The sequence below is a fragment of the Delphinus delphis genome, chromosome 15 (genome assembly GCF_949987515.2).
Source record: "Delphinus delphis chromosome 15, mDelDel1.2, whole genome shotgun sequence".
NCBI classification, from domain to species: domain Eukaryota; kingdom Metazoa; phylum Chordata; class Mammalia; order Artiodactyla; family Delphinidae; genus Delphinus; species Delphinus delphis.
In genome coordinates this window covers 68,624,439-68,652,361 of record NC_082697.1, presented here as the reverse complement: position 1 = coordinate 68,652,361, position 27,923 = coordinate 68,624,439, and the positions used below count along the sequence as shown (strand labels likewise).

Below are 27,923 nucleotides of genomic sequence, written 5' to 3'. Positions count from 1 at the left end.
ACAGCTGAGGACACTGAAAGATCCTGCAAGATTTACCTCCCTAAAAAGCACCTGGCTCAGATGACTTCACAGGGAGTATGTAAATAAAGTCCTCAAGAAGCATATATAATATCAATCTTACAGAAACTGTTCCAGAACAAAGAAGTAAAGGTTCAAAAGACTGGCTGGATTCAAATTTTGGCTCTGCAACTTACTAGCTACATGACCATGGGCAAAGTACTTATCCCCTCTGTACCTGTTTCCTCATCTGTAAAACAGAGTCAAGTATTAATACCTACACCCATCGGGTTTTTGTGAGGTTTTAACAAGATAATAGATGTAAAGAATTAAAAACAGTACCTGGCACATGGTTAGTACTCAATGAATGTTAGTGATTACTATTACCATCTGGGTAAAAAAAAGAGAGGAGGAATTAGGATGAACCCCAGGTTTCTGGCCTGGAATCCGAGTAGACAGTAGTACCATTTACTAAGATACGAAATAGAAGACAGAAATTAAATTTGGGAAGTATGTGAGAATGAGTTTAGTTTTTTGTTGTTGTTGTTGAATTGTTAGGTTTGTTATTACTATAGGACAGCCACTCTCAAACTTTTTGGTCTCAAGACCCCTTTACACTTAAAAAAATTACTGAGAACACCAAAAATTTTTTGTTTATGTGGGTTACATCTATAGATAGTTACCATACTAGGAATTTAAACAAAGAAAATTTTAAAATATTTATTGACTCATTAAGAAAGTCCTTTATATATTAAAAATAAATGTTTTTTGAAAAAAAATTTCCAAAACAAAAAAAGAAAAGTATGCATTGTTTTACATTTTTGCAAATCCCTTTAACATCTGGCTTAACAGAAGGCAGGTGGATTCTCACATCTACTTCTGCATCCAATTTGTTGTGACTTGCACATTATGTACCCTCTAGAAAACTCCACTATATACTCATGAGAGAATAAGTGGCTAGACAAAGCCTTTCTACTATTATTATGAAAACAGTTTTAACCTTGTGGATCTCATGAAAGCTTCAGGAAGCCTCTCAGGTGCCCTTGGGTAAACTATGAAAACCACTGCTGCAAGAATGCTACTGAATATATGGTTCTAGAATTCAGTAAAAGTTTGAACTAAAAATATGGATTTATGATTCAGCATACAGGTAGAAAAAGAAATTATGAAGTTGTAAAATAAGAAATGGCAAGACCTAAAGAATAGGTTTAAATAGAAGACAGAAGAAGAGAAGTTATGGCAAGAATAAATTACAACTGCCAGAGAAGTAGGAGCGCTGTTGTTTATTTTAGTAAACGGCCTCACTATCTATCTAATTACTAAAGCAGGGACATCTTTCTCAAATTCTCCCTATCCCTTTAGGTCCAGTCAGTCTAAAGGTCCAATAGATGAATTATCTCCTTGATACAATCCAAATGCATCCTTGTATCTCCAATGTCACTGCTGCGATTTAGGCCCTTATCAATTTCATCCTGCAAAAACCTAATTGGTCTTCTTGGCTTAAGTGCTGATCTCATCCCACACCCTTTTCACTCTCCCCAAATCCATCATCTCTCTGCCCCACATTATCTATATTATTAAAGTGCTCTCAGAATTAATGCAAAGTCCTTAGCACAGCCCCTATCTACCACTTTTCCAGATTCATATCCTGCTACCTCCACACACATCTCCTCTTCTGCATCAAATACCTCCAATTCTCTGAAAGGCATCATGCTCTTTCATGACATTCCTTTCTTGAAAATCTTTCTGTCTACCACCTTTCCTAGGAAACAACTAATCACCCCCCACTACCCCTCTATTCAGCTAATCTTAGAAGTATTTTATGACAACATCCCCTCCCCACTCCCATAAAACTCTTAGGCATTCCTTACACCAGAAGTCCCCAACCTTTTTGGCACCAGGGACCAGTTTTGTGGAAGACAATTTTCCACAGACGGGGGTGGGGCGGTGTGGTTCAGGCAGTAACGCGAGCGATGGGGAGCCGCACATGAAGCTCCCCTCCCTGGCCTGCCACTCACCTCCTGCTGTGCGGCCTGGTTCCTAACAGGCCCGGGGGTTGGGGACCCCTGCCTTACACTACATGTGCTCTGTAAGTGCAGGTTTCTTACTTCTTCTTCCTTTTTCCACGTGGTGGTCCCAGCACCAAGAACAGCAAATGGCATGTTCAAAAATCCTAGAGAAATCAGAAATATACCTTTTCCTGGGTCTTAGCTCTGCTTCTTCAAGGAACTCTTACCTTCCTACCCAAAATTTCCCATCTTAAATTACCAACACAAAGAGGAACATAGCTGATTTGTCCTACAATCCTCTAGGTTTAGCTGACTGAGTAAATTCTTCCACCGAGCTTCATTAATGAATTTCTGGATGAAACCACCCTATTAACCAATTCTGCTCTTCAGCAAAACACCTTAGGCAAGGTACATCTGTTCTAATGTACAGATCTTCTTTAAGAGCTAGAGGATACCCATACAATATTCACAATATGGTATTCCCAAGATCTTGGTTAATCTGTCGATCAAATTTTGTCCAAATATGTGAGATGCAGAAAAGTGGGATGATGAAAGATTTATTTTTCAGGCAGAGGCACGTGCTTTAAAAAAAAAAAAGTCATCTACTGTATAGCACAGGGAACTCTACTCAATATTCTGTAATAACCTATATGGGAAAAGAATCTGAAAAAGAATGGATATATGTATATGTATAACTGAATCACTTTGCTGTACACCTGAAACTAACACAACACTGTAAATCAACTATACTCCAATATAAAATAAAAATCAAATTAAAAAAGGAAAAAAAAGTCAGATTGCCCTCAAGTCTCTCTTTCATAACTAACAATTCTAGAAGTGATCCCTAAATTTATTTAATTAAAAGTGCTATGGGGCATGTGTTTAAAACAAAAACAGGTTCTTCAAGCCTCACAGATTTACTAAATCAGAATCTGTATTTTTAAAAGCACATATCACGTGGTTCTCATTTCTGAGTAAATTCTGAAAACTAGATACTGTAGCAGCATCTACAGAGCTTCTGACTTCCATTTGTGAGTCCAAAACAAAAGATAATACCTAACAATTTCAACTAGAAGTTAGTGACAGGAACAACAAAAAAAGTCCCAAACACACTGGGGGAAAAAAAAGTTTGCAAAAGTTATATAATAAAGGAATTTTTAAATTTAATTTTTGATTAATTTGATTTTTTAATTAGAAAAAATGGTCCCAAATATATATAAAAATGAAGTTCAGATAAATTAAACAGTTAGACTATACAATGCTAAAATTTTTTAAAGCTTTCAGAAAGCACAGGCAAAATTTTTTCTAAAATCTGAATAAACGGTAGGTTTTCTCAGCATAAAAATGAGTCAAGAAATCAAAGAGTAAAAATTGTTAAGTTTGAGCAAATAAAATTATGCAGTGTATTTTATTTTTTCAAAGGTGTCTGTGTGTATATATTTATTCCAAATTAAAAGGGAAACTGGAAAATATTTGTCCTTTGGAACAAGTTAAAGGGATCCATTCCCTACCCCCCTCCCACTGCCCACCCCAATTTTCCCTAACCAAAGGGGAAAAGGTACTGTTTTGGTTTAAGGCGCTAAACCTAACAGAGGAAAGCATTCAACAGAGTCACTAGAGTTTAGGACCGGAGTCTTAAACTAAGAATATAAATGTTATTTAATTTTGCTTTCCTTCTTCTAAACATATATTTGCATCTTCTGCATATGTACCCCCTATGGGGTCTGATATTTAGATATTTCTACCTGGTATCTCATCCTCAGAACAACCTCAAACATATAATACAGTCCATAATCTTAAAAATTTTTGCATCAAACACATTAAATGGAATGTTAATGAGCTTCTTATACAGAGAGCTCATGTAAATAGATAACAAAAACTCTAGGCCCAAGAGGAAAATGGGTAGAGAATAATGGGCAATTCATAAGAGCAAAAAAGTACAATTAAACATATGATACTCCATTTTATCAATAAATTGATTTATATTTAAAGCAATAAAATACCAATTTTGGCCTGACAGATTTATAAAGATAATATATCCCATTCTTATGTTGCAAGACATATTCCTTGCACTGTGGCAGAGACACTGCACTGTGATTCACCCATGCTGGGTTGGGTTCTACTTTAATGAGAGGAAAAAGCCAGTCATCGTCTGGGTGAGGAGGAACTCTGAAATGACTGGGGAAACTGCTAATATGATGTTTCAATGGACTAAAAGGTTGCTAGGATACTGCAAAACCACAGTTGTGGGAGTTACAATTTACCAAGTATCAGTTGGATGCCACACAATTTATCTAATATCTCTTTATCCTCACCATGATTCTATGCATTTGAATTATTACTTCCATTTTACCAATAAGAAAACTAAGGGCAGAAGAAGGCTGCCCATGACTAAACATCTAGTAAATGGCGAAGCTAAAATTTAAAACCAAATCTGACCCCCAAACTAATGTTCCTCCTAGTATACATTTTCATCTTACTTATAAGAGCAAAATCAAACTCTCCAAAAATAAAGGAATGACTAATTCTGGCTTAATGACTTTGAAAGCTACAAATCAAAATTCTAACCAGCGTTTATAAGTTATCTATCACATACTCAGATTTAACTACCCTCCAGTGACTTATGTTCTATATTATATATCATTTCATTCCCACATTAAGTAACCTGGATTATCTCCTTTTAACAGAGTCAAACCGAAGTTTAGAGGTTACAGTACTTGCGCAAGGTCACAGAGATAAGAACTACAAAGGCAGTATTCAAATCCAAGTTTATCTGACTCAGAAGACTGGACTTTTAACCACTATGCCTGGTTTACACAAAAATTCCAGGATTATCTTATTAGATGAATCAATGCTTTTCGCTTCTGGCAAAATGCTGCCTTTAAGTAACATTTTATCAGGCGTACTTTCACTAAGGCTACTGGCACTGAGAGAGAGAGCTCTTAGTAAGCATTCTGAAGCACAGCTACTATTCTAATTAGAACTACAAGTATATAAAAGTGAAAAAGATGATATATCATGTGTTTTTTCCTAGTCTGGAGCTTTCTTTTACCTGGTTATAACTGATAAAGCTATTCTTGCGAATCCATCCCGACTTCTACTCCAAAATTTAAACCAGAAGACTCCTGATTTGTTTTCTTTGAAATTGAAGACCTAATTGTTGCCCAAGCAGAGTATCTCAGGGCTCAGGACACAACCATACGATGCCTCCAACAACTATAGGCTCATTAGTCTCTGAATCTAGTTTTTGAAAATAGTTTACTTTGTTAACTGCAGTAATCTCTGCTTTTCTCATATCTATTTCCTGTCTCCTTTGTCCTGCTCCAGTCTCATCAGACATCTGAATTCACCAAAATCTTTAATTTCTACTTATTTTAATAATTTATTAGTATTTATAAGCAAAACACATCTACATTTGGTAGAAATAAAATGGTTCTTACCTAAAACAAAAAGAGGTCCTTAGCATTCTTCATAACCTCCTGAGTACATAAATCTAGATTTACATGTATAAATCTATATAAATCATTTTTCTTTCTCAGTAGGAGAAAAAGAAAAATGGTGACTCTGATATACCTAAAAACAGTACTTTTTATTGACTCCCATGGAAGTAGAAGCCCATTTCCCCCCTTCCCGTTAGTGCATAGTTAGAAATCTTTGTTACACAGCTCAAAGACATCTTCATAGAAACACATTCACCATTAGTAAATTCTTAATCAGTAACAACCTCCTCTTCTTCAAAGAGGTCAGTACCCATTTGCCTTCAAAATCTCTCATAAAGCCAAAGTACTATCATGGCACATTTGGAATCAGAACCTGGTCTTCCAAATATTACCTAATACCTGCCTGTGGTACAAAAGTCATGTTTCTACCATGCATACTGTGGAGAAAAACACTGAACTGAACCCCGGTTCTAACAGCAGACCTTTCCAACCTGTGTGCCAGGAATCGGTTAGAGGGATGCTGAGGGGAGCAGCACTTCAGAGTCCAGGTGACCAGACTCTCTAGATCGTCATCCTCAGCTGAGAGCAGCCTCTTCTGTTTATAATAGCCCCACAAATGTCACTTTCTACATGTGCCATTATGTGAATAAGGTCAGGCAATGTGCTTCAAGTCACAATCTATTTGCGCCTCAATTTTCTCCTGTATGCAGTACAGTGATCCTTTGTCAGGCCACCAAAGTTCCTGAATTTCATTATTGTAGGAGGCTTTGTGATTGAGAAACTTATGATCTCATGGAGAAAACAGAGTGCTGAGCTGAGATCACAGGTAAAAACATTTAAAACAAAGATGAGAATGGAAACACATTGGGGACAAGGACTTGGAGTTTTGTTCATGCACAGCAGTGACCACAACAGTGCATGAAACAGGGTGGGCACACAATAAATATTTCATGAATGTTAAATGGTTCCTGAAAAGTCAACCACTTCACACATCACAAAATTGTCGAAACCTCTCTGATTCAAAAAATGTTGCTGGTAATACAATTTTTTATTTATTTCTTTGTGCTCAGTCAACAGGGAAATACTATAAAATCTGTTAGAAGATCTTTCTGTAATGTTTTTAAAAGATGCATTGTTTTAGTTCATTCATTGCATGTTATTAAACCATGGGCAATGGTGTAGCTCTCCTGTTCTGTCTTCCATGTAACTAACAACAGGGATATTTTCAAAGAAAAAGAAGCAGTAGAGCCCAGTAGGGTTAGTAGTCCAACCCTTACTCAGACACCAATCAGCTGCATAACCAATAGGAAAGTTACTTAACCTTTCTTAATCTTGATTTTACCTGTAAATGGTGATAATACTATCCACTCTCATAGGGCTGTTGAAACGATTAAATGCAGGCTTATATTGCGCTAGTACACACTGATGAAGCCCTATTCCTAAACATTTAAAACAAAGATGAGAATGGAATAATTCCTGTATTAGTTTTTAAATATCCACTGCGTTAAGTCTCGCAGTTCCCAGGCTGCTGCCCTGGTGCCTTCGCTGGGTCCCACACATTTCCCAAAATTCAATAGCTAAGAGTTACTCTTAGCACATTAAGATCTTAGGTCTGCTCCAGTACAGTGTTATGAATCACTGGTGCCCATTCACTATTAGTAATTAAATATTTAGAATCTCACCTTGACTAATGAAATATAATCAAGCACAATATAAATATAAAGCACAGTCCATGCTACAGAGTAGGTGCTCAGAGTTAGCTATCTTGACGCCTCCAATATGATGTGACATGCAGCTGATTTAACAGCTCTTGAATATTTTGATCACTCCCTAGATCAATGGATTTAAGTAATGAAATTATGTTTGATAGAAAAACAGGAAGGCTAGAATTGAATACAAATAATGGTTTCCAACTATGGCAGGAACAAAAATGTGTTTTAAATGTTGATTCAATTCTCATGAGTTTTTAATTAATCCGGAAAGAGAATAGCCACAATTAACTCTGCTTCCCTATGTGATCACCAGAAAACAAAAAATCTGTATCAAATTTTCTCTATTCCTGCTTCCATCCCAGGCTCCTCTCATCTCCTTTAGGAGCTCTAGGGTTTGCTATTCTCTGTAATTAGCTTGTTTATGAAACCACTTGAAGAAAGCACTGGCATGATATAGACAGACAGAAAAATAAATATTAGCTGTCAAAAATTAACAGTGCTTATTCTTTTGCAAGGAATGTACAATCAGTATGCTTCCAAAACAAGCCAGTGTCAGAGCTGGAGAGCTGTTTTAAAAAAATGACGTTTATTCTTGATAGAGTTCCCAGTCCTTCCCTGTCTTTACAATGTATAGGTCCACAGGATACCCATCCGTTCCTATTCCTCACCATAATTTTTTTAGCGCTTCATTCCCCTGCTGTTTCAAAGAGATACTCATCATATACATATTTTAGAAAGGAATTTCAAACATTCAAATAGCTATGCTCCTTACAGTTTTTCCAAGTTCAAGTCACAGGTAAGAATAAAATTTTCAGAAATTTCATTATGTCACTCATTATAATGGTCCACATTTTTATGAGATGACGCATGAGTCCACTGCACCAAGAAATAAACATCATATTGTTTTCATATAAGAAAGCTGGTCAAGAATTTAATTTATGATACCTTACAAAAATCCAGCTTTTATACAGTTTCACCACTGAATGAGAGCAACATCAGCAGGTATTATTTAATCGGGAATGGCAGTAGCCTTAGAAAAAGAAATAGCTCATTAAGGCAGAATTCTACAGGGAGTGCCGGGCCTAACCAGTTATGCAGTCTGAGCACTAAAATCTTGACTCTTAACAAACAAGAAGGCTCTAGAACTATGTGGTCCAATAAAATTTAAAATTCAGTTCCTCAGTCACATTAGCCACATTTCAAGTACTTAATAGCCACATGTGACTAAACCTGGGCTTTATATAGACTCTATAATATAGAAAGACAAAAATGATGCTGACAGTATAAACTATAATCCTGAATTAGGTGAATTCTCCTAATTTTTAAATGTTGGCAATCAATTAAAACTTTAAAGGATAACAATAAAAACACTGTGTGGAGACCATAGGAGATGAGGGAGAAATGACAACTAAACAAATTACCTTGCATTGGATCCTAGAACAGAAAAGTTAATGGAAGAATTGGTGAAATCTAAATACAGTCTGCAGTTCAGTAATACCAACGTATGTCAGTTTCTTAGTTTTGACAAATGTACCACAGAAACGTAAGATGTTAATAATGGGGAACTGGGTGAGGTCTATATGGAAACTCTCTGTACTATCTTTTCAACTTTTCAGTAAGTCATAAATTATTCCAAAATAAAGTTTAGTAAAAGAAACAACGGTGTGAGCCAAACCCATACCACAAGCCTCCTAAATTTATAATCTAATCACTGCCATAAACACCATATATTGTACACACCACGAAAATAAATACATTTTCATGAATCAGAATAAGCGTGACCAAGTATGAAGGGAGCTGCCATCAAAAGAAGGATGAAGTGAGTAAAACAGTTGGCAAAACAACATAAAGCATTTTGAAGTGACTTTCATGTACTCAGCCTAACATTCTCAGAATTGCGGAAAATCTAAAAAAAAGATTCAAATATGTTCATGTTTTATGTATGGATGTAAAAGAATGACTTACATTTGGAAAGGATGTAAGCAGTAGGTACTCAAAGGTCATGTCTGAAGAAACAAATATCCATGGACCAGTCAAAAATCTAAGATAGAATAGTGAGTGCCCCAAGCTTAATACACATCACAACACCCTAAGAAAATGGAAAGGGAAGGATCAAGGGCAGTTAGAGAGATCCACTAGAAGATGAGTTCTGAGAGCGTTAGAAAAGCTGAAAGGCATCCTTGGCTAAGAAATGGGATCAAAAAGAAACAAACAGGAATGAACATGAAAAAGATAAGAATGATCTGAAAAGTATAAAGGAGTGATGGGAAACAAGTTGGTTAGATCATGGGAGGTCAGATTAAAGCGGGACTTGAAAGTCAACCAGGAGTTTGGTTTTGAAGCAAAGCAACAAGGAACAACTTAACATTCCTATCCAGGCGAGTGGTGTGAGAAAAGTGGAATTTTAAGAAAATTAATTTGGTCATGTTCCTACTAAAATTTTTTTTGGGGGGGGGGCCACGTCACAAGGCTTGCAGGACCTTAGTTCCCCAACCAGTAACGGAACCTGTGGCCCCTGCACTGGAAGCTCAGAGTCCTAACCACTGGACTGCCAGGGAATTCCCCACGTTCCTACTGAATTAATTTGGCAGTGCTACTCCCTACATCATTCCACACCCCTGTAACTTTCTTAGACATCCAAATTCAAAGCCACAATATCACCTTCTGATCTCACCAGTTGCCAATCCTGTCAATTACATCTCAAACACCTGTCATCCATCTCCTACCTCTACTGTCAAGACCTCAGTTCAAATCCTCATTACCCTATTCCTTCTCTTCTCTCTCTGGTACTGCTCCTTTTTGGTGACACTAGACACAACTGACAGAAATGTTCTTAAAGCATAGCTTATGACCATGACCTCTAAATGCAAGAACCTTTGCTAGCTCTCCACTCTTTAGGCAGCATGAAGTCCGTCCTCTGGTTCCCCCTACCTCTATGCCTATATTCGGCCCCTTCCCTTTAACACCCCTATACTCATTCTCTGAATATTCCCTCTTCTTGTCCACCTGCCTCTTCTGCCCAGTGTCTTTTTTCTGTTAGCTCCATCTTTCAAATCCCTGCCCATCTTTCAACCAAAACTTTCCATGTAAGTAATTGCTAGATTTAAAAGAATGAAAAAACAAATGATGTCACCATCTTAAGCTCTTCAGTGGCTCCTTGAGTACATTTAGCATATAAGGCCCTCTCTGACCTGGTCCCTGCCTACCTCCTTCAAAAAACCCTTCAACCCTGACCACTTATCACTAGGTATTTAATGCTCTTGGAATACCACCAATGCACATAACATCACATTATGTCTTGTCTCTGTGCCTTCAATCATGCTGATCCCTCTGCCATTTCATTCTTTCTTTGACCGGCTGTCTCACCTTTAAGACTCACAACCTCAAAAAGGTCTTCCTTATCTGTTCTTGTTCACTCTCATACAACTGCACCTAAAAATGTTACCTTAAGCAATGCCTTGGACTTCCCTGGTGGCACAGTGGTTAAGAATCCACCTGCCAATGCAGGGGACAGAGGTTCAAGCCCTGGTCTGGGAAGATCCCACATGCTGCTGAGCAATTAAGCCCATGCGCCACAACTGCTGAGCCCGCGCTCTGGAGCCCGCGAGCCACAACTACTGAGCCCGCACATCACAACTACCAAAGCCCACGCACCTAGAGCCCGTGCTCCGCAACAAGAGAAGCCGCCGCAACGAAGAGTAGCCCACGCACCACAATGAAGAGTAGCCCCTGCTCGCCGCAACTAGAGAAAGCTTGCACGCAGCAACGAAAACCCAACGCAGCCAAAAATAAAAATATAATAAATTTATTTAAAAAAAAAAAAAGCAATGCCTTACCTTAACCTCTAATAAAAACAAGCAGTTTTGAGTGCAGTATCAGCCAAATGCAGAGATTATACTTTTGGTATAGCTTACGTAAAAATTCAGAATCTTTAGGCCTAACAAGTTCAGCATCAGAGAGCCCTACACCTTTCATTACAGGTAGTCAACTCCTGGGAAGGTGAAGAACTCCTGATTCAGGATGTGAGAGGAATTAGGTTCCTGTTTCTTTACCACCCTGAAGTTTTTTGCTTGGCATGTACTGGGGGCTGTTCAACCTAACCATAACGTTAGCAATCTACTATTCTCAGTGATAATATAGAATGGATGTCAGTCTGCCTACAGGAAGGAGTGGGGGACAATATACAGAGAACAAGGAATAAAGTCCTAGAGGTAGCTCCAGCCAAGAAGACTTTTAGATGGAAGACTGAAGGAAAGGCACATGTGCTCAAAGACTCCAATCAAGGAAGTATGTTAGGAAGTGGTGTTTATTCTACGAGATAAATGTAAGGTAGGTCTCGAAACTATATTTTTAAGGTGGTAATTAATATATACTACAATAAATCATAAACCCCAAAAGATGACTCCACGGTGATGTCACTGAAGAAGTCTGTCCCCACCCCCTGTTCCTTTCATGCTCTTCTCTCTCCCATCCTGGAGGTGAATAAAAATGCACATCAACAACCTTCCTTTAATGAAAAAAAGAATAAAAAATAGCTTTAAACAACGTACCTTTGATTTTTTGTTCAGTGGCCTAAAATAAAAACAAACAAACAAAAAACAATGTAAATATGAAACTGAAAGAAATGGATTGTTATGATAAAATGCTCATATATTACTATTACATAAGACATACACATTTTTATTAAATAAGGAATTTGTCACTTAGATGAACTGCATAGGAAAAGATATGCAAAAAAAGCATGCTTTTCCCACAGATGTGCCCCATTGTCCCTGACACAATGTTTATTAGTAAAAAAAAATTCTGGAAATGCTTTAGTCACAAAGCAGAAAAGACACCATTGTACGACAGTATAATAATAATAATGATAAATGGAACTTCTCTTCATTTAGTTTTAAAATTATATAACTGTCACCTTTACCTTTAATGGATCTAATGAGTTTTTCAAATGTTTAAAGGGCTTCAAATTTTCTTGTATCACATGATAAAACATGAATTAAGTTTTCTGGAAGAAAAGCTGCATAAAGCTTCTTTGGCCAAATTAGTTAATACATTTAACTCCTGGAAGTTAGGCTGCTACAGTTAAGCATGGTGAACTTTTAAGTATTTTTGGGTGGGAAAAATTTTGAAACATTTGTCACTTCTGACACATCTGACAATTCAATTAAAATGACTGTGTTCTGAAGTTAAGCTGACATGGGCCCTGCTTCCCATGCCTGCCCCTTCTTCCACTGTCTCTGACACAACAGGGAGAGGGGCTTGAGGACAGTAGGACTGCCTCAAGGTGGCTGGCTCAAACTTCAAGGGCCTCAAGAAGAACTGATTACAGACAAAGGCCACAAGTGAAAATCAACTTTTTGATTATGCCCAACTGTGTGGGAATCCTAAAAGAAAAAGATACAAGGATAGGCAGGGAGGTGAGGGAAGATTGAATAATTAGTAACTGAATAACCAGGAATTGCTTCTAAATGAAGATAAAGCTTTTCTTAACTGTCATAGGGCAAGATAATTCATTTTGCTTAGTCATATTAAATTGTTACCAAAAACACCATTTTTAAAATTATATCATTATAGAACTATATGGTAAAGAACTATATGGCAATTACCATAATACTGAAGCCAAACATTAATCTTTCCCCGGAGAGCCAGAGTCGATCTAGGCACTGAAGTACTTTACCAAGTTTTAGAGCACTAGTGACACACAAAATAATGGAGGCCCATCTTTTACTTTATATGGATCGAAAATTAAAAAAAAAAAAAAATTGATGGAAGGACAATGGCAAAAGACCAGTCAACTAGCTTGAACACTTCATTTATTTCTGGAAGAAATTGTTTTTAAAATCTGGTAATAGAAAAATAGTCTTATTAGAGAGAACTCAGTATCTGAATACTTCCAAGTATTACAAGCATCATGTCAAACTATAAGATAACATAATTTTGTGAAACCCAAAAAATAAACAAGGAAATTATTCTGCATGTTGAACAGATTGTGTGTTGTTTTGTGCGCTGTTTTGGTTTTTTTTGTTTAACTCACCTGGTCTCTTCCACAGTTTACTTCCAAAGGAAACTAGGCTACAGTACATAGAAACCATGACCACATTACTAAACCCCAAGATATACAGTGTTGCTCTTCTAGGCCTTACAGCATAAAGGATATCTACTATGCCAACTCCTTTGGGAAAGAAACCTTCATGTTGCTTGAGAACAATGATCCACCTCATTCAGTATTGTGTCATCTACAGAGAACAGCACCAGGGGACACTCAAAGGAGTGTCTGAAGGACACCCATCAGAACACCAACTAATATAGTGAAAGAATATAAGTAATAGAACCCAAGAGCTCCCGATTAGGAGGAAATGGAACTGAAAGAGTTCCATTTCGTTCAAATAGGTTTTTGTTGGTTGGTCCAGGGAACTTGTATATTACTCAAACTATTAAAAAGAGAATTTTCCAAGTGGGGTCAGTGATTTTAAGAATATTTGTCTGCACTGTTCAAAATGGTGGCCACTATCCCATGTGTTTACTGACCACTGAAACAGAGCTAGTGTGAAGTGATATGCACAAAATACATACCAGATTTCTATTATTCAGTATTTTTTAAAAAGGTAAATAATTTCATTGATAATATTTTATACTGACTACATGTTGAAATAGTAATATTTTGGATATACTGGGTTATATAAAATATATTAAAATTAACTTCAACTGTTTTTTTTTCTTTGTTTTGTCTTACTTTTAAATGACCTTGTCATTTAAACCCTCTGGGTCTCAGTTTCCTAATCCCTCAAACGGAGAAGGAGAAAAAAAAACTGTTCTGCTTACCTTTTCAGGGCTATTATAGGGCTCAAGTAAAATATAAAAAGATCTTTTCTGGATAAATAATACTATTCAAACGTGAGGTATCATTGTGGATCTTGTACAACAGAATTAAAGGATTCTGGCAAACTGAGAAGCAAAAGTATTTCTATTTTGAATATTTTTTTCTTAAAAACCTGAGCTGTGATTCCACAAGCAATTATCACCATTGCCTCAGTTTACTAGTGAAGGCATCAGACAAGTGGCAGACACACCCATGCCAGGTCCATGCCAGGTGCTTTGTTTCTGTCAGGCTCTGCACCACTTGTCCCAGCTCCTCGACCCCTAAGTACACCTCAGTGGTTAAGAGCTCAGAGTCTGAAGCCAGACTGCCTGGCTTTGACTCCTGGCCCCACCATTTACAGTGTGACCTTGGTCAGAATTAGTTAACTTCTCTAAAGCTTGGTTTCCTCATCTATAAGACAGGAACAAAAACACCTACCTCAGAGTTGTTGTGAGGCTAAAAGGATTGAACTCATATAAAGAGCTTAGGGGAAAAAAAAAAGAGAGCACGCTTAGGACAGTGCCTAGCATACAGAAAGCATTCAACAGATATTCCCTAGTGCCCTACTCACCCATGCTTTGGCTCCTTCCTCTCACAAACTTGACTCAAACTCACTCCCAGCTCCCAGGTCCTACTTTTTTCCTCTTTTTCTAATCATCTAAAATGTCTTAACAGTGCCAGGTATTAGAAACTAAAACAAGGACTAAAGAATTAATAGTTTGATTCACTTATTTTAAATGAGATAATTACTGGTTAGAGATCTTTTCTGTGATTTCTCAGCAACCAGCACACTGTCTAGAACCCAGGTCTGCTGAATTATATTTTTAAAAAAAGAAGAGAAGAGTAAGCTTAAATAAGGGCCAGGACTATAAAGACAATACCTAACTGCCCTTGATGAGTACAATGCTCCAGGCCTGGTTATATTACCACTTAGGTTACTGAGAAAATTTGCTACTTAGACTGATGAATATGGTCTCTAGTCTCAGAACAAAACAGCCTTTGGGAGACATAACTAGTAAATACTAAAATTTCCAAAAAGGAGGAATGAAATTGGAAGTTTTCTACAACATAAGTCTAATTTAAGCTCGAAATGAGTACATTTAAATCCACAAAGCCTTTTATAAAAATCCCTTCAAGCTTTTAACACAATAACATAAATATCCATGAACACTGACTTTTAAACATTCTCAACCGAAAGATCCCAATTTGTGTTGGTGCCTCCTTCCAACCCTCAACCAGTATATGCTTTCTAGGAACTACAATTACATGTTTAAAGTAAAGTTTATACTAAATGATCCCTCTATAATTAACCTATTTCTCATCCTCCTTTTTCCTCCTCACTACATTTCCCTCAAGATTCCATCTAGAAATTTCTTCTAAAAACAGAACCTAGAGATAAATCCATGATAACAACCTACTACTACTATTGTTACCCTTTTCTTAAGTACAGAAACTACATTCCTGTGCTATATCAAATTATTTTCTGAGCCTAGAATCAGAAGGTAAGCAAATAGCCATAATTCTTAGATGTGAAATAGAAGGCTTTTCAAAGAATAAAAAATCATCCATTGATTTCTATTATTAACTAGAGATGTATGGAACTGAAATAAAATAAAAACCATGTAATTTTGTGTCAGAGATTTTTTAAGGAATTTAAATATTTAAATTGATATTTAACAGACAAAATTAGAAAAACTATCATAGTACAAATAGTGCAGTGAGCTTTGTTTGGTGTCTAATTGTTTATATAAGGAGTTGTATATCTAGTTTTTTATTTAAAATAGAAATTAACTCTGGTCTGAATTTAAATTTCTTTAAAAGACCACAGTTAGGGACTGTTAAATCTGTTCTCTGTATTCATGGCATAAAGACTTATTAAATGCCTTATAAAAACCACCATATTATCTCCAGCTTTAAAGTTCACCTTTAGTTGGTGAAAAATAAAGTAAAAGTATAAGATAATGTTCTGTACCAAAAGGATAAAGCCATAGCACCGAGTTTTGGAAAACCTAGGGGAATAAGAAGATTTCAATTCTATTCCTGTTCTGTCACCCTGATGGTGACACTTAACTCATTTTAATGCTTGTGTTCCTTATATATAAAATGAATGGATTAAAACAGCATCTGAAGTCTTTTCAGAAACAAAAATATATAGTTTTTTTCAAAGTGTGCATAGATTACATAAAACAGACAGATTGTTTTTACCATAGTGAATTCATGTTTCAACATTTATATAAATGGGCCTGTCTCCCTAGCTTATGGAGATCTCTGTCACCTACCTGGATACACCTGCTGGCTCCTACGACAGACAAAAGACAAGCTCCAGGAAACTTATCTTAAAATTCCTGTGACTCACAATATATCATATGGGCTATAAGTGTGCCAACTTGGGATATTTTTCCTTTTATTTTGTTTTTAAAGAGCTATTTGGTAACAGCCTACAGAAATACCAGCTGTCCTCATTTCACCAATGGGTTGTATTCAAATTCAGTTGTAAGCTGGTTATCTAGAATTCAGAGAACAGTCTTATTTACAGTGGCATTAGTCTACTAAGCTTAACATTTATTAGAGATATTAAATATTCCTTTATATTGTGTTCAATCACTAGATATTACTTTTTCTATAGGATACATAGGAATCCCTATTAATGCTGAAGATCTGACAAAAGAAAGAGGGGAAAAAAAAAACCCTCCCCATCTCTCTAATGGCTATGGAACCGTATCTCTGATGATGGTTCCAGTGGGACATAGTTGGGGTGAGAGCCTGGAACCCTACAGTGAGTGAGGCAGGGATGGAGTGGTAAACAGTATGAAGAACTCACTTCATATTTTGTGAGGGGCCAAATGCCACGAAAATCATCATTCGTGTGTTAAAGACACTGCCTTGGTGATTTAGATTTGGTTATAAAGAATATAAAGGTAAACTTTAACAATTAGAGTCATTTATTTGTGTATGTTACAACTTAAAAATTATACTCACATTACATATTTAAAAATACAATATTTAAAATTTTAAAAGTTCTCATTACAAGAAAAAAAATTCTCCAATTAGGTATGGATATGATTAACCAGATTTACTGGGGTGATCATTTCACAATACATACACAAATATTGAATCATTATGTTGTACAAATGAAACAGAGGCCTAAGGCATTATCAATGCCAAAACTCTATAGTAGGAGTCTATTCCAAACCCTATGACAATTACCAATGCATCTCTTCCCATCACTCGAGTTAACAAACGGCTGACAACAAGGGTCACCTATTAAGTCAACTCATCCTCATCACTCTTAATCCTCCACAGTGCTCTGTACTCTGCTCTTCCCCAGTTTACTTGCTTCATCACACCCTAAACCCTGCAAGTTCAGAACTGAATTATATTTCTTTTCCCCTTTCTGTGTATCCCCTAACCTGGTTAACTGCTCCCAAAATGTACTCAGCCACTCACTCTGGAACCTAAAAGTCAATCCAGGTTACTCTCCCTTCATATCCTTTCAACAAATTCTATGGATTCTTTTAATAGTCCCTTCACCAATATCTCAGTCTCTAGTTTCTACCCCTTCCAATCCAATTCCACAACTGGCCAAGGTTCTAAATACAATTTTAAAATACAAACTTTTATGTCACTCTACTAAAATGTCTTTGGTGTTTTCCCCAACACCCGATGGCCAAAATGGGAGACGTGCCAACAGCTATGACCAGCCCCTCCAGTCTCACCCCGACACTTCTACACTTGGCTCCTTCCCACCACCACCCCCTGCAATCAAAACCCATACTTTAACACATACAGGCTACAGACACTTAATTCTCAGTTTATACTGCTGGAATCATTTTCCATTCTGCTCCTTATTCACTTGGCTAATTTCTATTCTAAGAAAACTTCCCTGTCCCTCTACCCCATTTCAGGCTGAGTTAAGCACTTCTCTCTGTGCTTCAACAGATCCCTACCTGCCATAGTTTTGTATCCTGTTTTTCCCTACTAAATAGTCTGGAGATAACGATGTTGCTCTAGTCTATATCCAGTTCCTAGCACAAAAAAGGTATATATTAAAAATTAAAATCATAACTTTTCATTAGAATACAGAAATGGAACAGTAACGTCACTGGGTCTTTTAGAACATTTTTAAGGTCCCTGAAACGTTGATGTAGCAGGAGATGAGTGCCTAGCTCAGTTAACTGTCATCAGCCTCTAGTATTAATTTGGAAAAATCTTTACAGGCATCTTTTATTTTTCTGCAATTTGTGTTGCTTTGATTACAGTTTTTGATTAATGTATTGGTTAAAGATCTTTTGCAGCAATTATGTCTTAGGCTTATTTTTAAATATCTTAACATAACCTTCAAATTAAAAAAATCAGCCCAGGTACTAAATAAAAAGAGAAAAGGAAATTGACACTTTGTTTCCTATTATGTTTATTACTATTTCCTTTATTACTTTATTTTCTATTATGGGTATGTATTACATTATCTTATTTTATTCAACTCTCATTTTACAAAACATAAGGAAACTAAGGCCCAGAGAGGCTAAATAAAGTTGACGGCCACACTGTTCTGTACGCTATGTGGGAGAGCCTGCTTTCAAAGCCTCTCTATGCAGCTACAAATTCCACGCTCTTCTCACTATAAAATGATGTATTATGAAAACCTAGGAGCACCTAATCGAAAAATAAAGACCTATGCAAAGCACTTACCTTCGAGAAAAATTATTGGCAAAATCAAATAACTATGCATTAAATTGTACACACTTAACAAGTTACTATTAATGCATATTCAAAGACATTAAAATGAATCTCCACTGAAGTTAAAACATTAAATCAAATGCTTTACATAATCCGATAAGAGTAATTTTCTTTTTTAATCTATGTTTAAACTGCTTAATATAAATAGTTTATACATATACTACCTTCTTTTGAGCAGCTTCCTTCTTTTTCTTGTCGTCTTTTTTCTTTTTCTTTTCTTCCATCAACTGTTCTTCTTCTTGCACTAAATCCCTGAACCACACAGTTGCAATTAACTTTCCCAAAATGAATTAGTAACAGTAATGTTGCATATAGATTCATTTTCACTCTTATCAGAAGACATGGCAAATTATTCTTTTATCATTCATTGAAATAAAACACAACTTGCAACCTCAGTCTAACTATACAGCCACTGCACAGTACTTTTCTTTAGTAAGCCACAAGTAGTAGAGCTTTTATCTTAATGTTATATCAAGGAAGACAACCTAAAGTTAGCAAATTTTACACTGGGAAACAAGCAACTTCCTCCAATTCTAGCATGTAAACAACATCTCATGAGCAGAGTTACCTTGCTTCTGGCCCCAATTATCAATTAGTAGCTAATGGCAATGCCTGGAACCTTCCCCACAATCCTCTCCTGACCAGGTATCTGGGGTATCTTCAGCTCTCCTTGCTCTAAAAAGCTTTATACCTATTTTTAGAACACAACTTATTCATAAATAGATGATTTGTATTTTAGCATTATACTAATTTCATATCCTATAAACATTCTAAACTATTCTATCAATACTTGGGAAACAATCCATAATGTACTAATGTAAGTAAGTTTGTTTCAATTCTTAAAATCAGAAATGTTCAAATTTGTCAACAGAACCTCTGGCTCAGGATTTCAAAATGAATGGGCAAATGTATTTGTCTCCTCCTTTCTACTCTCCCTCACCGAAATGATAGGGAAAAGGGTACTAAATCTATTCAGAGCTGATGAATATACAAGAGCAAAGGAAGCTGCAACCTAAGAATAAACACAAGAGAAGTCTTAAACGGCTGTATGTGCCATCCTGTGGTAGAGCTCCAGAGAGGCTCCAAGATTAGAGCTGGTTGAGCAAAATAGGCACAGAGCAAAGACTGCATAAGGAATAGAAAGGCCACAACTACTCAGCTCTTTCCATCCACTTTCCATTCCTATATGGCTACATGGCCACAGGTAGCAAATGCATTTAAATCCAAAAAAACAATCAACACCCTTCACATACACAGGGCTCCCCATCAGCATCCCCCCAACCCTTTCAAGGTAGGGGACTACTGGGTAATGAAATCTACACAAAGATGGAGGAAACATACTCAAGTTACCTACATTAATTACCCTAGAGTCTAGAACCTAATCCTTCATTCATAATATCAACAGACAACCAAAAATCACGAGATACTTAAAGAAAATCAATACATAAAGAAAAAGTACCTAACTCTGCCCTGAGGAAGCTTTCCAGGGGGGACATTATGAATACCAGGCAGAGAAGGTTCAAGGGACAAGAACTAGACACTTGGGAAATCGTAAATAATTCATTAAGGTTGGAATGCATATGGCAGTGGGGATGCAGTAGAAGATAAAATGAGAAACACAGACAAATACATACAAAACTAGAAGGGGTGCTATAGGTGCACTCCATTGAGATTACACAAAACTTAAGTTGGCTTTGCTGATGGAAGAAACTGAGAGAAGACGCAGGGAGACCATGAAAAACAAAATGAGTGACATTATGTAAATTGATGATAATTTAGTAAAGTTAACTATACAACTGCTAAAATCAGAAGTTGGAAGAAGAGGATGATAACTGTTGCTGTATTTCATTCCGTTTTGTTCAAAGCAGCACTGTCATGTGGCTAATAGAGTAGCAAAACAGATTCAAGCCAACTGTAATCATGACTCATTCTCTAGCATTCTGTGTGAGGGAGGTAATGAGACTGAGCAAGCTCACTCACTGTAATCCTGGAAGCCAAGGCTGAGATAGCCATAGCATGTGAGAGAAAGAATAAATTCGTAAACAAAAGCAAATAAGTTACATCATTGTCATGTTACTCAACCAAAGCTGTTTACTAGCTCCAAATACTTAAATTCCTTCAGCCTCAGTTTCTTCATTAAAACTGGGGATAAATTACCGTATGCACCTACTTCCTAGCATTTCTGTAAGGTTTACATGAAGAATGCTTACTTAACACATTTGAGTAAGCAACTCAAATGCCTAGTCAGGAACCCCTCTCACCAATTCTCAGTGGCATCTCTAAGACTGTATTCACTCTACTTTTCTCAAGATATTTAGGGTCACTTATTATGCAGAAACTCAGGAATCTTCAGCATTTGTTCTTTGTGTTTGCCTGTGAATTACAGACAAGTCCTTTTCTAACCTTGTTCTACATCACTATAATTTTACTCTATGGGATGTTCCTTTACTATTTAACCGGAATTTTTTTTCTCCCTTCTCAAACTTCATTTTGAAGACTTTTTGATGACATTAGCAAATGTTTTCCTGACCAAAAATGGTCTCTTTAGTACTTAAAAGATGAACCATATTTCCTCAAGGAAATATTATAGTATCAGTTGATACCAGAAGCATAAGAGAAAAAAGTTCTCTTCTTCAATACTGTCATCACCACCAACTAACCACACTTTTCCCACATCTCCTTCAGAAAGCCAACTGGAAAAAATACATATAAATATACCTAAACACTTCGACTTTCAGAATTTAAATGCTAGTAGAGAGTCATATACGATATTTGATTCTATCTTTCACCATATCTAGCAAAAGGAATAAGGGTCGATGGATCTGATAGGTCTAAGTTGTCCATGTTGTACATGCTAAGTTGCACATGCTCCACAAAGACGACATTCCAGTCAGCAATCATTCATCCCTTGAAAGTTAGTAGCAAAATATCTCAAATATGCAAGTTCTGGATCTAGGAATGAGAACAAACCTCTGAGTGATTAAAATGTTACAGTGACTATGCTGGGCCGTTTAAATATATTTTCCCATTTGTCACTTTTTTAAAACGATAGGGACAGGTTTCCCTTCTACAGATGAAGAAACTGAAGCTCAGAAAGGTTAAGCGACTTGTCCAAGGTCATACGGCTAGTATACAGTGGAGTAAGGATTCAAATCTTGGTTCTCAAAGTCATGGTCCTTCCTTTCCCCTACACCATAATACCTCCCAAAGTACTAGCTCTCTTTTCAGAAGCCATAGAGAATAATCCTTTTCCTTTAGATAGGTTAAGTGATAGATCTTCTCACTTTTATCTTTTCTCCAGACTGTGTGCCTCCACAATCCTTTTCTTATTTCCTTCCACCTTTTATAAGAACACTTAAGAACAATGTACTACAGGAAATACAAAGTATTGGAGTTCCAAAAACCATGGGGTGTATAATCAGGAGCAAGAACTGCAAAAGACTCAAAGACAAAGACTAAACAACCACTGGTTTTAACAAGAGGGGACCAGGCATTGGTGATATTTAAGACAGCAATTTCAGTATTTTTTATTTTGTGAATGTTTGTGGGAGGACAATGTGGGAGAAACAACTAGACCACAACCAGTGAATAGTTGTAAAGTCCATACTTGAGGAGTTCAATCGTTTTGTGGGGTTTTTTTGTTTGTTTGTTTTAAGAAAAAAGAGAAGTAGGCGAGTAGCTAAAAAGCTATCAGAAGTGAGCAAAAATGCCCGTCTTTTTAAAAAAAACACTCATGAAAAATGCAAGGTGCATGACAGAGTACATAGTATTCTACCATTTGTGTATAAAGTGAGAGAGCCTATGTATTCATATTCATCTGTATGTGTCTAAAATGACTCTAAAAGAACACCTAAGAAACTAATAGTAATTGTGGGGGAGGAAGCAGAAGGAACTAAGCATTTGGGGCCCGAGAGGAAGGGAGATCTCACTGTATAAACCTTTTCATACACTATTTTAGTTTCTGAGCTATGTAAGTATTCAAAAACTTAAATATTAAAAATTTTCCAGTATTAATATTAAATTTTACTATTTAAAAAGTAAAAGGCTGTTCTGTTTCTGGTTTGCTCGGAGATCCAGTCATGAATGCATGCTATATTCTCTTAGATTTCTTTTTTGTATCTATTGAAATGGTTACAGAATTTCTGTCTTTTGATCACTGATATGATTAACTCTATCGATGGATTTTCTAGTATTGAACCAAGCTTTGCATTTCCTAGTATAAAGCCAATTCAATATATTATTTTTTTAAATAAATTGCTGAGTTTTCTTTCTAATAAAGGCAAAAAACTATAATGCTACACTATTTTTTTATACTAATTTCACTGGCAAAAACGTTCAAGAATAATAATATCCAGTGCTGCCAAAATGAAAGTTAAGAGGTTCTTGCTTATATTACTGGTAGAAAACTACTATAACCTTTTGGAAAGTATTGTGGTAACAGTTTTAAAAATTGAAGTTACACATAATCTGAGAATTCCCTGGCGGACCAGTGCGTAAGAATCCGCACTGCCACGACAGGGGCCACTGGTTCAATCCCTGGCTGGGGAACTAAGATACTGCGTGGGGGCGCGGCGGGGAGGCAGGAATGAAGGAAGGAAGGAAGTCATAATCTATCCAGCCACCCCATGCTTCAGAATGTGTCTTACAGAAATAAAGCACTAGTACACAAGGCCATATGCATATGAAGGTTCACTGCAAGGTTCACAAGGGCTGAAAAGCAGAAAAGTTGAATGTCCATCAATAAAGAAATGGCTTTATAATAGCACAGCATATTGGATTGAAAAAAAGTTGATCTGTTTATTGATTTGAAGGAATGTCCCTAACATTGTTAAATGAAAAAAAAGCAATTTGCAGAACTGTGAACAGTGTTAGCCCATATTTTTTTAAAGTTGTCTGTTTGTATATTTGTATAACTTTATACAAATTTAAGGAAATACCCTTAAATTTGGGTATACCCTCCTGAACTAGGTATCAGGAAATACCCTCCTGAACTAGGACACTAGAGTAACCTCACAACTGAACCAACTGTTTGAGGAAATTGTTATGTTTTTTAAAAAGCATATCCCCATGGAAAATGTTATGGTGAACATGCATTATTTTTGTAAATTAGTACCAAAAAAATGTTTTTTAAAAACATCAGGTCTAGGATTTGCTTTTACTACTCCAGTCCCCACCCCATCTTCCCAAAAAAGGAAAACAGAAAAATGAAACAAGATTGACAAAATGTTGACAATTGCTGAAACTGGGTAATAGGTACGTGAAAGTTCTTTATTCTGTTCTATTTTTGTGTATGTTTGAAATTTTCCATAATAAAAGACAAAATGATCACAAGCCTCCAACCAAATGATTAAAGGCAACAAGGTGGGAGATCAGAGATAGATGAAGCAGATAACTGTGTGAACCAAGTGTCTTAGGAACAGGAAGAGAATGGGTAAGACAAGTGTCCATAATGGCAGCAAGATAGATCTGGGATCTAGAAAGCCCATCCTGGAACTGCTCTTCCTGATGCTTGGTCAGTTTTCCCTACATTCCCAACACGAGTATCATTAAAAACAATCACTTCCAAAGGATACTCCTGTAAACTGCTGTTGGATATGGACTAGCAAGGACCTCTGGTGAGCAACTTAGAAATATCTATCAACATTAAACTTTTAAATGTCACTATGTTTATGACCCATCAATTTCAATCTAAGCCTCTACAAAAGGAAATGTACAAAAATAGATACTGAAAAATAATAGCCTAAAAGCCAAGCAATAGGGAAAAATTAAACAAATCATAATGTACTCATACCATGAAATACTATGCATTAGTTTAAAAAAAAAAAGGAGGGGAGTTATAGATTTCCATGGTGTGCAGAAAGGAGTTATTAACACAGCAGATTTGAGACTGTGATCCTAAGAAAGGACTGCAAGGTTGGCCACTGGCTGGTGTCAAGGAACTTGGATTTCAGGGAGGTTCCCACCAATCCCTAACTGATATGGGTAAGCTTAGTACAAACAGTATAGTTTTGCTGAAAGCCTACTTTTCTTATGGCAGTTGGGAATTTTGGTACACGTTAGGCAGAGGGTACCTACATAACCAGCCCCTAAAAAAACCCCTAGGCACTGAATTTCTAACCAGCTTTCCTGGTAGACAGGTTTACATATGTTATCATAATTTGATGCTAGAGAAATGAAGCACATCCTGTGTGACGTCACAGGGACAGAAATCTTGGGAGCTTATACCTACCTAGTTTCCTCTGGATTTTGTCCAATGTGCCTTTTCCCTTTACGGATTTTGCTTTGTATACTTTCACTGTAATGATTCACAGCCATGAGTATGACTATATGCTGAATCCTGTGAGCCTTCCTAGTGAATCATCAAACCCGAGGGTGGTCTTGGGGAACCCCCTCAACAAATGTGGCCTTACAGAAAAGATCTCTAAGACACACTGCTGAGCTGAAAAAATGTCACGGCCCAGATCATTATATCATTTGTTAAAAAAACAAAAACAAAATCCCATTAAAAAAAGTACACATCCACAGGATAGCAAGGAAGCGGACCCTCAAGGTACCTGGATGATCTAACTCTCTGTATCCAAAATCATTTAATAATAATCTACAAAATGTTTAATCAATAAATCAATAAGAATGTGCCTGGGGATTCCTAAAGTCAAGCAGTCTGCTGTGTACTGGGAGAACCCAAGTAGAATACATGGTTTTAAACTACAATTTTGTAGGAACAACAACTGAACACACCCGCAATATGGAAACAAGAAATCATTTGGTAGAGGCCATAAGCAAGTTCAGGAAAATAAGACATGCATATGAGCTGTTACAGCTAAGCAAAGCTTCATGGAGCAGTAAGAAGTTGATCTGGGTCTTAAAGAAGAGGCAGGATTTCTAAAGAGAGGTGGGCTTTTTCAAGCAAGGGAGCAAAAAAGGGCATGGACACCAGCAAAGCATGGAGAACTGTTAGCATGGCAATTTCAGGGTCCAGTGTTGACTGGGATAGAAAAGGGAGGAAAAGCACTGGGTAAAAGTAGGAAATAAATTTGCTCAATAGGGTGAGAAGACTGTTGCAGTAATCCAAGTAAAAGTGTTATGTCCTGAACCATGATGGTGGCAAGTGGAAATGAATAGCAAAGAATAAATCCAAGATAATCACAAGAAATTGGAATAGTTGACAGTATTAATAAGAATGGGGCTTCCCTTGTGACGCAGTGGTTGAGAGTCCGCCTGCCAATGCGGGGGCGCGGGTTCGTGCCCTGGTCCGGGAGGATCCCACGTGCCGCGGAGCAGCTGGGCCCGTGGGCCATGGCCGCTGGGCCTGCGCGTCCGGAGCCTGTGCTCCGCAACGGGAGAGGCCACAGCAGTGAGAGGCCCACGTACCACAAAAAAAAAAAAAAAAAAATATATATATATATATATAAAAATAAGAATATATATATTCTTATATATATATATATATATATATATATATATATATATATAAGAATGACAAAAGAGAGACAAGATAATGACAACTCCAGATTGTAGAAAGCAAAAATTTTTAAATGGAGGCTCTGCTGTTAGAAATGATTATAGAAAATAGGGGGCTACTTTCCATAAGGCCCAACTAGCCTATCAGTCTCAACCTACCATAAGCCAGCTCACCTTCACACAGAAACCAACTGTATGTTACAAGCTAGTTTTGAAAATAATTTCACATCTTCTGCCAAAAAATGTTGTTCACCTACTTTTTCTCTTACAATTTATTGTTTTCTCCCAGCCTTCCTGCTTCTCCTTTCCCTATCTGCTTGTCAGCCTCTTCTTTTTTCCTCCTTCTTGTCCTCCTATGCCTAAATTAATCACCAAAGCCAGTCTAGCACCACAACAGGAAGTCACTGGTAACCTTCAAAGCTATAATTTCACCAGATAGTAAAGATAGAAACCAAACTGCTGCAAAAGAGGTTAAGCATGATCAGATTTTCAAAAATTTAGCCATGATATGAAAAAAAAAAAACCAGGATAAAACTGAAGTTTTTTTTTTTAAATAAGGAAGACTAGTACTTATTTGGAAGTAGAAAAGGGGTTAAGGAATAAAGGTATCAGAGAGGGTGATAATAAATGGGGTAACACAAGAGAAGCTTGTTTACAGTCACAGGTAGTTTATACCTGCAAATGCTAAAGTAGTTAAATAAAACTGATACATCCGTAAAATGGAATAACTATACTGCTGTAAAACAGATAAGGAAGGCCTCCATATTCTGATATGAAAGGATCTGAAAGGTATATAGTTAACTGGGGAAAAAACTAAGGTTCAGTATACTATCTTCTGTGTTAAAAGTGGGGAAGAGATAGGAATATATATCCCCCATGTGCTTGTATTTGCGTAAAGGAATTCTAGAAGCACACACATACAGAAACTAATAAAAATACCTATTTGTGATAGAAATATGTGGAGAAAAGAGGACAAAAGACAGGATGGCGGCAACACTGTGTATTTCTAGATAGCATTTGATTTTGAACCATAAAGCATAGGCAGGTAGTGAAGCACAGGCAGGTAGTGAAGCATAGGCGGGAGTGAAGTCAGCATATCTTCCTCTTAAGAATGAAGAGAAAGTAAGAAAATAGGATATGATGAGGTATCAGTGAAGATACAGATGATACATAGTCTGGATCTCTTCCAAAAGTAGGAGGTTGAGCTTGAAGGGGGCTTCTACTGGCCTCATAAACTAAGCAATAAAATAATGCTGGTAAAGGATTACAACCCATTGAATAAATGAAGAATCCATGAGTCCCTACTAATATGAATAAATGAATAAATGGATGAATTAACAGGTAAAGGGACAGATCACACAGTAGAATGTCAACTAATGTAGCAAAAATAATGGACTTAGAAAATCACCATTTAGCAATCTATTGACTCAGGCAAGAATCTTGATGAGAAATAATATATTTACATAGTTTCAAAGTACTCCCAACAATATAATTATTAATTACAAAGAGAAAGTACTAACTTTACAGTGGTGAAACCTGACATATACCAGGTAGTTGGTATTCAACTTACCCAAGTAGTTTAAGTTACCATCGCCAATAATGAGATAAATGGACATGATGCACCTCCTTATATGAGGCAATAAGCAAAACAACATCAGTCCTGTGCTGTTCCTGCCAAAAACACATAATGTAAATCTAATCAAGAGGA

The 27,923-nt window shown here is 36.7% G+C and overlaps 1 protein-coding gene across 8 annotated transcripts in view; it reads right to left on the bottom strand.

Annotated features, from left to right (window-relative positions):
* Positions 1-27,923, bottom strand: part of TNRC6A (trinucleotide repeat containing adaptor 6A) — a 95,771-nt gene that overhangs the window by 54,026 nt on the left and 13,822 nt on the right. For 6 of the 8 annotated variants that reach the window (XM_060031929.1, XM_069541408.1, XM_069541411.1 and 3 more), the window contains 2 exons: positions 18,919-19,006; positions 11,709-11,730 (listed from right to left, as the gene is read on the bottom strand). In XM_060031929.1, coding sequence (XP_059887912.1) covers positions 11,709-11,730; positions 18,919-19,006 — 110 coding nt within the window. Of the gene's footprint in view, positions 1-11,708; positions 11,731-18,918; positions 19,007-27,785; positions 27,887-27,923 lie in introns of all 8 variants that reach the window. The other 2 variants (XM_069541409.1, XM_060031931.1) reach the window with 1 other exon arrangement.